Here is a 12,143-nt window from a genome sequence, read left to right as displayed (position 1 = left end):
CAACAATATTCCTCCAAATTTCTAAGCAAAAAAAAAAAATGCTGATTTGTCAAGGGAGCTCCCATCATGCACTGCAGCATGAATGAATTATTTGGTTACTGTTAATATTGTTTGGCTTTTTTGCTGACTTAATTTATGCTGTTGTTATTGTTTTTCGTTGTCACTGTTAGTTACCTGTGATGTGTTGATGTTTGGTGTCATCTTTTTACTTCATGATCTTTTTTGATTGTCACAGTGATTGATGTTTGTGCATTACATATTGAGCTATAGCCTATATGCATCTTTAAAAAACTACAGCAAATCATGTCTTTCCTTTGCAAGATTTTCTATTCTTCAGAGATAAAAAGTTCACTGAATATTAAGAATCCCTTAAAACTCTGCATAACAATTATATATTGGCTAAGCAAGACATTTAGCATTTAGCAAACCATCAGTTGTTTGTTAAATATCACTATTGTACTGTTATATATGTATTATATTTTATTATTCTATTAACATTATTATCACGTTTTTATGAAAACTCAAGACATCTCAATGTATTATGTCGCCTTGATTTTTAAATTACTTTTTGTTTTTTTAACATAAACAGTGTGGTAACATTTAGTTATAACCAAAATAATCAAGCATATTTTATTGAGATATTAATACTTGATTCTTAAAAGGTTTCTTTTTACCCACATACTGTACAAATAAAAATAATAGAAGCTGAGTATTATGCACCCGGTAATAGGTTGTATATCAAGCATTGCTCAGACTCGTTTAATGATGTTCTACTCTTGACTTTTAATGATGTTCTACTCATGACTGTTAAACATAACACATGCACTACAGGACACACCAGTTGGCAATAGATTAAAGAGGAAGTGCTGGTGAGTGGGTTCAGAATGATTTTGTCAGCCCTTTTACTCACTCTGGATGAGTGCAGGTCTTGGAGAGTGGGGATGATTGTACCAGTGATTCACTCAGCAGTCCGGACTATCCGCTGCATTTGGTATCTGAGCTGAACCAGACAGTTGTAGAAGTGCAGAGGATGGATTCAATGGCTGCAGAGTAGAACTGTACCAGCAGCTCCTGTGGCAGGTTGAACTTTCTCAGCTGGTGAAGGAAGTACAGCCTCTGCTGGGATGTTTAGGAGTATATGTGGAACTCCCACTTCAGGTCCTGAGAGATGGTGGTGCCCAGGAACCTGAATGATCCAACTGCTGTTTATGATGGAGAATGGGAGGAGTGCAGGGGGGTTCTCTCTGAAGTCCACTATCATCTCCACTGTTTTGAGCATGTTCAGCTTCAGGTTGCTATAACTGCACCAGCTTTTTAACCTCCTTTCTGTAAACAGACTTGTCTTCGTCCTGGATGAGGCTGATAAGTTTGGTGACATCAGCGTATGTCCAGATGTTGCAGGATGTAGTGCAGTCCCATTTTGGCTGATCATCCACAGACCAGTTGGCTCGGCAAACTGCAGGGAGTCCAGCAACCTTCCAGTGATGTCTTTCAGGTAGGCCAGCACTGGTCTTTCTTGCTGTAGCAGGGTAAGGTATAGCCCAGGTATGATTGGTAGGCTGGTAGACTTGTGTACTAGGTTTGCTTTATATTGTATCCAAAACCCAATGTTTGAACCATTTCAATTGTGTATAAATAAATCTCAAATTTTTTATGCTGTCTATGTCTCTCCATGCTCACCCTGGCTTTTGGCCACGAACCTGTGTACCCTTTCGTAGGGCTGTTATGTCCCGGTATGTTTCAGGTGGCGTAGTCGACGTGTATCCACAGTTGGTAAGTAGTAGTGATGAAAGGATTCCCTAAAGTGTCATAGACCTTGAGCACTCAGGATTAAACTATACAGTACATTTATCTCAAATGTGGAAACCTCTGGATGTGGTTAGTTTGAACTGGAGGTGGGTAGTTTTTGTGTGAAGATCTGAAACCGGGTATCATTGCTATCTGCCAGTTTGTTGGAAGTCCATACTGAGGCCCTGAGGAGAGTGGGAGGGAATTCTGGGGGTGGGTAGCATCAAAATGGTTCCCTTAAATTCTTGTAAGGTCGTGTGGAGACCATTGTTAGAAGCCTGTGTTGCCTTTTTAGAGCTCGAGTAAAGAGACCTGTCAATCACAGTAAGCCCAATTGGATCAGCTCTTTGGAAATCATGACCAGGTTAGATGGTTTTAAGTGTACATTAAGCCCCAAGGTTCCTGGTTATTTGCCATAGTTGCAAAAGTAACCTTCCTATGGGTAATCCCTTAACTGTAAGGGGTTGGCAACCTGGCTATTTTGGTTGGAAGATAGTTGGGGAACATGTTCTACTCTGCCCTCAATTTGAAAGGTCTCTCCTGTGGTTGGGAGTGGGCAGCCTAAACTGTGCCCCCCCCCCCCCCCTCACCAAACAAAGGAGTTATAGCTTTGTGGTGAATAGTGGTTCTAGTAGTTTTAGCGTCCCAGCATGGCATTGTCATTAGTGTCATCGTACTCTCCACTGTTGAGTGAGCCTCTTTATTGTGGATGTGGAATTCTGTATCCCCGGTGCCCCCAATACTACCCAGAAGTATGCGTCCAGCCTTGCTCCATCTGCAAGGTTCAGTCAAGGTGTGCAGTTGTAGGATATGGTGGATTGTAGGTGGCATATTCAATTAAGCTACAAATACATTCGAAAATGCTTCGTATATGCATATTAATTGTAACTTGGTCAGAGTGAGTTTTGTATGACATTATGCTTTTTGAGCCTCCTAAATCTGGACTTTTTAGTGAGGTTGGTGGCCCCATCATCATTGGGGTAGGTAAGTTGGGGTACTTTTAATGCCAGTGAATGTGGGTATTAATGTGGGGCAGAATTTATGCTTTTATCCAGGTAATTTAATTCCATTGCATCCATGCAAGTTCCCTTCTAGAGGTTCAAGCAGCTTGTGTGCAGCTTGAGGTTTTAGATGGATATTACCATTCCTGTAATCTGGAAGGGTAGGCCTTGGTATGATCCTTAAGGTTTTTAAATTCATTGTCGGGGCGACGATGCCTGATGTGGGGGTGGAATGTAGCAGGATAAGGTATAGCCCAGGTATGATTGGTTGATGTCATGCCAGCCTGAAACATATCAGTGTTCCTACTCCTTTGTCATTGGTTAAAATGGTTTAAATCCAATATACCTATCAGTGTTGGGATTGATCCTATTAAAAGGGGAATGGTTTGATTACTCAAGATGCATCATCCTTGGTACTAGATCTTTGTACAAAGTAATGGACAAAGGATAGGGTTTGTTGCATCTCCCTGTTGTGTTGTAGCAAGTAGGCCTTTTTCAGCATGCTCACAACGGGCCCCCCACTATAAAACAAAACTCTGTCGTAAACACATGGTACTAGGGCCTGCCATAATATCAGAAAGATATTAAACAAATGGGCATAATATCTCATTTAGTGAGACATAGCATGAACATCATATCTGAACTTGTATCTGAATATTACTCCAGGGCTTCACTAAAAAGGAACTGCTTATTGAGATGTCATGCTTTATCCATATAAACATGGATGTAAAGGATTATACTCATACACAATCAGATTCTACAAATAATTGGAATCTATTTAATTAAATGGTATGTTTGATATCTTTAATGATCTTGTGTCAATTTTAAAACATCACAGAAAAATAAGATATAGTCATATTGTGTTCTGCGGGTCTACTAAACATTATGGACATTCTTCACTCAACATCAGTTGCATTTATATCTGTGCCATTGATAGTCTGCAGCAGTTTTGAAAGGAGGGTGCAACAGATTTGATATTTTCATATTTTGATCGGACTGAGCAAGCTGATGAAACTTGCTCAACAACAAAAAGCATTGCCTCAGAGATGTTAACTGCAACAGCATGCGGAGGGATGATGAGACCAGCCTCTGAAGGGGTTTGAATCACCCAAGCTCAGTTTAGACCACCCCCGTAGCTTCTAGTAGGCGCGGGCAGCTTGTGAATTACAGGGGCCTCAGAGAATAATGTTCATTCAAATTGATGGGCAGGCAGAAGCAGTACAAAATGGATGGCAGGAAACCATTGCTACCTGGATTCCCTCAAATAACAAGTCTTTCTAAGTTTTTCTCTGAATCAAGACTCAGGCACAACACAATTGTTTTCATATTCCACTCAAGCTGTTAAATTGCAGACATAATAAAACTGAACTGACTAATGCGAACACGTTTGAAGTTGTAGAGGGCGCTTCCACAGGAGTTCTTGCGAAGTACAAGAAGGCCACAGAGACAACAGTGCCATCTCCTGGCTATATTACTTGAATTGTACATAAAGCTGTACAGCAGTGGTTCTCAAACCTCTCCATGAAGCACCCCCAGCACTGCACATTATGTATGTCTCCCTCATCTATTACACCTGATTCAGCTCATTAGTGGAGACTGCAGGACCTGAAATTGGTGTGTCAGATATATGGAGACATACAAAACGTGCAGTGCTGGGGGTAGGTCATAGAGGGGTCTGATAACCACTGCTGTACAGTATATATGGTTAGAATCTGTGCAATTACAGCAATTTCATTTGAATACAAACAGCGGCCAAATTAGGCAACAAATTCTAATCATGACATTATGATGCCATTGTTGCTAAGCAGCAAAGCATCCACACAAAAAGAAGAATGAAATTCATTTGTTTCAGAATGCTGTAGACTCATGCTAGACATTCTAATATTTCATTCTGTTTGCAGGTAACTGACATTGTGAAAATATTGAAAAGAATACTGTTGTGAAAATTAACAAAAAAAAAAATATATAATAATTGCAAATGCTGATCTGTACATTGAAAAGTGCAATAAGCATTTATTATTTTGAAAACATAGTGGTAAAATTTGTTAAAGACTGTATCAAACAATGCCTTTATCTTCATTGGGAAGAGCAGAGGGTTCCAGGCCACACTGTTTCATCTTCACAGCTATGTCAAATAAGTAGTCATAACATTCACACCTGAAAAATAACAGAGATTTAAAAGATAAATATTGTATACATACATAGAATATAGCCCTGAGGTGTGCATTTCATTTCCTATAGCTCACATTGTCTTTGCTTTCTCCCAGGTCTCTCCCCAGACGTAGACCCCGTGTCTGCGGACGAGAACAGCGCAGGAGTCGGGGTACATCTCCATGGCTCGGGCCATGCGCTCTTTCAAGTCTTTCTCCTCTGGGGTGTTCTCAATTATTGGAACAACTAGAGTGTCATCATACCTGAGTCAAAACACATACAAACAGTAAAGTAAAATCAGGATTTAAAATACTGACATTACCATCACAACTATTCATTTTTGTATGAAATACTATTACATTACTAATGTAAAACGACATGAGTGAAGCATCTTTGCAGCAAGTACAACCTGTAGTTTGTACCAGAGTTTCCTTTTCGAATCCCCTTGATCATCTCTTGATGCGTGATGCGGAATTCTTTGCCGGGACACATGAGAGTTGCCATGACAGCAGACTTTGAGTGTGTATGGATAACTGCCTGAGCTCCTGTGAAGAAGAATGACAATGTATTTTAGATACAGTACAGAAAAGAAGAGACCCACTGTGTGTGGACAGGTACCTCTCATTGTGTAGGCGTTCATGAAGAGGGGCGTGCATTGGCTTTTCTTCAGATTCTTCTGTGGAGGTGGACAACTGATGTCCTTCTCATCAATGTCACACACAAACAAGTCTTCTGGCTATAAACAGGAGTGGAAGGATACACTAGTGTGTTGCGAATGACACAATGCAAATAAAATAAATAATATAAAATACTTTACTTGTATTCTCTCCTTCTGAACACCTGAGGGAGCTATATAAATGTGCTCACTGGAAGAAGAAAAAAATTATAAAGAACATTTCATACATTTGCAAGTACATGGGTGCATGCATGTTTATAATTTCTCAATTAAAAATAATTTTGATGGGCATTAAAGTGATGAAAAAAATCAACCCAGGAATTAAAATGTTGTCATCTTTTACTCACCCTCATGTTGTTCCAAACCTGTGTGACTTTGAGTCTACTTTAAAACACAAATAAAAAATATTCTTAATGAAACCTAAGAGGTTTTTGTTCCACTGCTGAAAGTCCAGGTAACCAACAAAAGTTGTAAAATGAATTCATATGGATCAAGTGGTTAATTCAAGTCTTGAGAAGAAGTATCCTTGCTTTGGTAACACTTTAGAATAGGTAACACATATTCACTATTAGCTAAGAGTTGTCCCTGAACAAACTCCTAGTTTGCGGTTTATTAATAGTTAGTAAAGTAATTGGTAGGAGTGGATTAAGGGATCTAAAATACGTTCATGGAGAATAAGTTATTAATATTGTGCTTTATAAGTATTGATAAACAGCCAATATGCATGCTAATAAGCAACTAATTAATAGCTAAAATTTGGTCCTTAAAATAAAGTGTTACCTTTGTGGTATCTGATGAACAGATTTAATTTAAGTTTTTATTTGAATCTAAGCAATGGTCGATATAGTGCATTACATATGGTTCACAGGGAAGCTTGTGTATAGAACCTTTTTCTTTTCAGATTTGGTTACCTGGGCTCATATCCATGGAATTCTTTAGTGCAAAGAGTTGCTCCTAGTGAGAAGAAATTATAAGCAAATTCTTAGAAAAGCAGGATTTTTTTCTTCTTGAAATTAAAGAGAAGATCCTAGTAAAGATAAAAATTATTCAGAAAGCATCTTAACCCTTAAAAGAGCTCTTAAGTTCGAAAGGTTTGAGAGCTTTTTTAGCAAAGATGAAGAGGGTGAAGAAAAGTGTTGCAGACAATGGATGACAGTGTTAATAAGAAACTACAGATTAGATCGTGCAGGGATCATGTTTGTGACCGATCTTATTAGAGACCTGACAACATCTCCGACACAGCGCAGAAATACCATAGTGCCACAAATGAATATATACATTTATACCATGGTCTGTCTATATAGACTACTCAGATCTCATTGACTAGCAGGTATGCATTAAAACAGTTTAATTATCAGGTAGTTGCAACTTCCAAGTCAGCTGAATCGCCTTTCTATATTAATGCAATGGTTTCACTGACACATACACGGAGCGAAAGAGTTATCGGGCTGCGCACACACAGAAACTTTCAGGAGCAAACAAACTTGTCAAGGCTGCCCCACAACTTATTAATAAAATCGCTGAGATACTGGATCGCGTCATATTCCTCACCAATCAAGGAGTAAAACTGCTGTTATTGAAGCAACTAAAGTCACAGCTTTGCTATTTATAGAGAGAGACGTGCATGTGTGTGTGTGTTTGTGTGTGATTCAAATTTATTTCTGATTAAAATTTATAGTCATACAATTTTAGATAGCTAATTATTTATTATATTTATATTTTATATATTATGATTATGTATATTTCACATAATACATTCATATGTTAATTAATATCAAGTCTATAATAATAAAATGTTTTTAAATAAAGCTTTTTAAACTGATGAAGTTTTTTTTTTGAGCTCCTTGTAATATAAATCATTTAAATTCAGTTGATATAGTTAGTAGCTGCCTTCTCAAACCTTTACTGCAGCAGTGTTAATTCCTGCCTTGTAAATGTGTTTCAATTCATGGCATTTTTTCATACAGTAACTATCTCTTCGTCTTCTACAGAGAAGTTAATTGCGCTGACTCTTGGAAGAAGTCAATCAAACTGATGCTTTCCATGTTCCGTGTGATTGGCTGTTTGCCACACGTGTCACACTGCCAGATGTACGTGCCTCACAAACTGTGGAGTTGACAGAACGTTTATACCAAGTGTTGTGCAACAACTGATCCTGATCTAAACCCGGTTGGGTTTACTCTGGAAATCTGAGATTGTTCATCTCTCTTCATGCTACAGGCCACAGGGGTGTCAAACTCAGTTCCTGGAGGACCGTAGACCTGCTTCGTTCATTTCGTTCTAGCCTTGCTCAAACACACATTCCATGTAGTTTTCAAATAAACCAGAAGAACTCGATTAGCTTGATCAGGTACATTTAATTTGGATTAAATCTAAACTCTGCAGGGCTCTGGTCCTCCAGGAACAGAGTGTGACACCCCTGATTTAGGCCCTATTGAAAAGCTTTAAAAGTCTTTAAAAGAATGTGTCATACCAAGCACAAGTGTCAGCCCCACCTCCTCACTAACATTCAAATATTTTATATTTCAAATATCACTCTTAAACTAAGACTCATAGGTAGACATTTTAAGCTTAATTAGGACCTCTTTGAGAAGATTCTTAGGAGCCTGGAGATTCAGTGGAGAGACAGAAACCTTTTAATCTGTGTTTCAAGGATGAACCAAAGTCTAATGGGTTTTTGAACATGAGGGTAAGTGGTCACTGACAGAATTTTAATTTTTGGGTTTATATCACAAACATGGTGACACAACCATCCCGATACAAAAATGAATAAATTTTGATAAAAGAATAATATTCTCTAAAAATAAAAATTATTTATTAATCTTTTATAGTACATCGGTCTAACCATTATGCAGAAAATAGACTAAAATGGTTAAATATAATACAAGGAAAGAGTTTTTCATATGAAACCAACATGAATACAAAGAGTCCATCTGTAAGAATTTGGTAAGTTACATCTTTTTATAAGACCTTTCCATTTCTATTTGGTGAATAGCATGTACGTCACTGACCCAAACAGGGATTGAATATTGCAGAACACAGTGGATTTGATCATTGGTTTAAATATGTTTCGACTAACCCATGCCGCATGCTCACTCCTCCCCCGGTTCCTGTCACCCAGCCCAACTCATAGAAGAGCCTGCAGAGCTCTGGGATCAGCACACGAGGATCTTCCTGATCCTTCAACAACAACAACAGCAGAAGATCCGTAACTCCATAACTATCCACATAACACAACACACACTCCTGATCAGATCTGTAACTGACTCTATGAGAAGGAACCTTATAAGCTTCTGAGAAACAAACAATATCGAGTATTTCAGAGAGTATACAAAACTAGTGACAAGGACATTATATGTAACGTTATAGTTTTACCCCTACTGCCTTTCCGTTGCACTCCGCGTGTACAGTGTTCACTATCGACGACATATTTATCACACTGAGGGGGAAAAAATTACGTGGAAAGAGGCTTAAGCTTTTATGATCAACATTTCAGCTAGTTTCGATTCGCAAAACCCTCGCGTGATCAAAAAACGCCAGAACTGCAGCGGAAAACGGAAGTGAAACTTCTTTAAAAGATAAAAGACCCGCAAATAAATACGTAGGTACCGTACATCAAAACACACACACGCGCGCGCCTAAATTGGCATTTGCATAGACTCGTATTGATTTAATATACAGCTAGATATAAACAGTAACATAACCGTAACAGAAAACCTTCTGCATATGTTCAAGGTAAGTTACACACATTTATTTTGAAGAATACTGGAAGACCTACAACAGAGAAATGTTGTTACACGGTTTTAACACACTGTTAGTTGTGAGAATAGGTGTTCATGAAAAACTATGAGGATTCTCTTCAGACACACACAACCCACGCAAAAGCTCATTTCAGGAAGGCACCCATTCCCTGGAAACAGGCCTTCTCTCTCTTGCTCCATTTCAAGAATATTAAATAAAATTTGCGGACTATAATACACTAAAATAATCAGTGGGCCTCTGTCAATGTGAGAGATTCCCAGACCTTCCAGAAAAGGTGGGAGAAATGATGATATTTATACCATACAAACTTTATATTCTTATATAAGTCTCTTACTTATATAAATAAGTGCTGTAATTTCTGTCTAACATGAGAAGTGGTCATATGTATGTCTACTCTAAATGACTGTAAATATATGTAATGACTGCAAAGATAATTTTTTATTATATATTAATTATTTATATGATCTTAGCTCCACATTTGTTTTGGAAATCTATTTTGTGAACTTTATACGTGTTTAGAACTATAGTAAGGAAATTAGTGTGTTTTTGTAAATGCATGACACAGACTGACTCTTAAATTCACAGCCTTGACAATGAGCTCAATAACGTGAATTTATTTATTCTTCCACACAGTTTTGATTACTGGCCGCTTGCAAAATATTGCAGCTCGTGGTCTTTTATTAACTTATCTTGAAATGATAACTCCAGAAAAACTAATATCCTTTTAAAGTCTGGAATGATAAAAAAAAAAAAAAAAAAGCTTTACCCCTTTCTCAGTATATTCCAATGTCATAGACTGAATTGGTTCGAGAGACTTCTGATACTTCTGATGAATTTCATAGGTAAAATGTTAAGGAAATTGCCAAGTTATTTAGTAGTTTATTGAGTTCCATTTAATCCACAAGATCCAACATGAAAAAAAAAGTGATAACCTCCTACCAGCCACCTTCACTTTCTTCCTGCACTTGAATCAGGAAGTGAACGTGTATCAGCACACATGAGGGCGAGGCCATTTTCCACACACCTGAGTCAGCCACACACCACAGCATGTTCACACTGACTCACCATAATACATGAGGCCACCCTCCTCTCCACAACCTAGGCTGTTTATTCCCACTTTTCACCTTTTTCATTTTGATAAGTGGAACACAATGCCTTTATCAAAACATATACATTTAAGTATTTTGTTCCTGCTTTATATTAAATGTCTTTAGTATGTAGCCTACTAAAAAAAATACGCTCATACATATTAGGAAAATGGACTTACTGTGTTCATGTATTACAAAAAACTTTTGCTGCTATTGAGATGGTATACAGGTAAAGTTAGGGACAGGATTCATGGTATAGTAAGGTTTAAACCTGGGTTGAGGGTACGTGCAGGCATATTTATTTAATTTAGGGTACATCCTGAAAAATGGACCATCTCAACTCCTACACCCCCCCAAACACCCCCTCAACCTTTCCATTCACAGAAAAACTGCCAGAAACATTCCTTTTTTTAATCTATTTTGTACAATTATCCACTATGCGCACACAGCAAAATATCCAGTGTTGTTTAGTGTTGTTTTTATGGTGTTAATTTATCAGCGTTAAAGTGTTGATTCTAGTGTTGATTTGAATGGCATTAAAACTTACAGTGTAGATCAGTGGTCAGAGTCAGTGTAATTACAGCGAGTTGACATAGCTGACACTGGTGATGAGTTGATCCAATTTCCGGTCCTTGCACACTATTTCTTTTTTGATTAATGGCGGACGACCACGAGGAGAGGACAGTGTTCAAACAGGTATAATATTTTATAACCATTCAATCTGACCAATTTTCGTGTTTTGTTTATGTTGCTCACCATTCAGAATAATATTAGTACGTCTCTCAACATTGACAGAGTGCTAACATTATTTAATTTCAGATAACACGACCACCTAAGGGGACTCGAGGCCATTTAGCTGCACCACTTATGAGCTAGCAAACTGAGGTAAGAGTGGCAGTGTTTATTAGTCGTTTTAAACGTAACTGTTCTTATTTTAGAATCTGGGAAAGATAACCGTTTAATGAGTTAAACGCAGCATCAATATTCCCCTTTTTGGGGCTCACATTTGTGTTGCCAAAAGACATTGTAATGCATTTGTGTTGCCAATATTTTAGTATAACTGTGCATTGTTCAACAAATAATCTCTGGCTGTTTAACATTAAGTGAGCAGCAATCAGTAACACACGGTTTTTATTTATTTATTTTTTTTACATGGACCTTGACGCAAAGCTTCGGATCGTCCGAGGAATTTAAATACATTGCGGTTACTCTCATCTGCAAAGTAAAAGGCAGCAAAGATAAATCATCAGATAATAAAACAAGAAGCGTTTTGCTGAACTGCCAGCATATGACTATGAACTAATAAGAATTCGCTCATGAAATGAAACACGTGTTTGACGTGCGCATGCTTCATCTGCAATAGTCGATGCATTAACTTACAATTAATTTGCTGCAATTTCACTTTAATGTTACGTTACGATTTGTGGAGTGAAAAATGGAGCTTCTGGCAAGCGGCTCGGTGAATTTTCTTTAACATTAAAGGTACAATTTGTAAAATATTTGCAGTAAAATATCCGAAAACCACTAGGCTATTGTTATATATTTTGTCCACCTGATTACTAACAATATCTTTAATGTTTTCAACTACTTGTAAATCATGAGAAAATTCCCATTCTAAACATTGACATGGGGCAGTGCAGTCGCCTGTCAATGACATTAGTTACCCTTTGTTACCGC

At 37.8% G+C, this 12,143-nt stretch overlaps 1 protein-coding gene across 2 annotated transcripts; it reads right to left on the bottom strand.

Annotated features, from left to right (window-relative positions):
• Positions 1-4,782: 4,782 nt before the first annotated feature.
• On the bottom strand, positions 4,783-9,189 carry LOC132108255 (methylthioribulose-1-phosphate dehydratase). Of its 2 annotated transcripts, none has more exons than XM_059514941.1 (7): positions 8,998-9,189; positions 8,696-8,796; positions 5,758-5,806; positions 5,559-5,676; positions 5,350-5,485; positions 5,036-5,203; positions 4,783-4,946 (listed from the first exon to the last, which is right to left on the bottom strand). In XM_059514941.1, exons 1-7 carry the CDS (start codon positions 9,043-9,045, stop codon positions 4,847-4,849), a joined length of 720 nt encoding a protein of 239 aa, XP_059370924.1. In that variant the 5' UTR covers positions 9,046-9,189; the 3' UTR covers positions 4,783-4,846. The 2 variants fall into 2 exon arrangements, with proteins under 2 accessions (XP_059370924.1, XP_059370915.1); XM_059514932.1 differs by having other exon boundaries at positions 8,992-9,188.
• Between the last annotated feature and the right edge of the window lie 2,954 nt (positions 9,190-12,143).

The sequence above is a fragment of the Carassius carassius genome, chromosome 2 (genome assembly GCF_963082965.1).
Source record: "Carassius carassius chromosome 2, fCarCar2.1, whole genome shotgun sequence".
Taxonomy (NCBI): Eukaryota; Metazoa; Chordata; class Actinopteri; order Cypriniformes; family Cyprinidae; genus Carassius; species Carassius carassius.
This window is presented reverse-complemented; position numbering and strand designations above follow the sequence as displayed.

What these genes read in the sequence shown, in the direction of transcription:
- LOC132108255 (XM_059514932.1), bottom strand. Translation starts at nt 9,045, where the DNA reads ATGTCGTCGATAGTGAACACTGTACACGCGGAGTGCAACGGAAAGGCA. An exon ending in GGAGTGAGCATGCGGCATGG is followed by an intron (nt 5,807 to 8,695) that starts GTTAGTCGAAAC and finishes TTCTTCTTCCAG; the next exon opens with TGAGCACATTTATATAGCTC. An exon ending in GAACGCCTACACAATGAGAG is followed by an intron (nt 5,486 to 5,558) that starts GTACCTGTCCAC and finishes TCTTCTTCACAG; the next exon opens with GAGCTCAGGCAGTTATCCAT.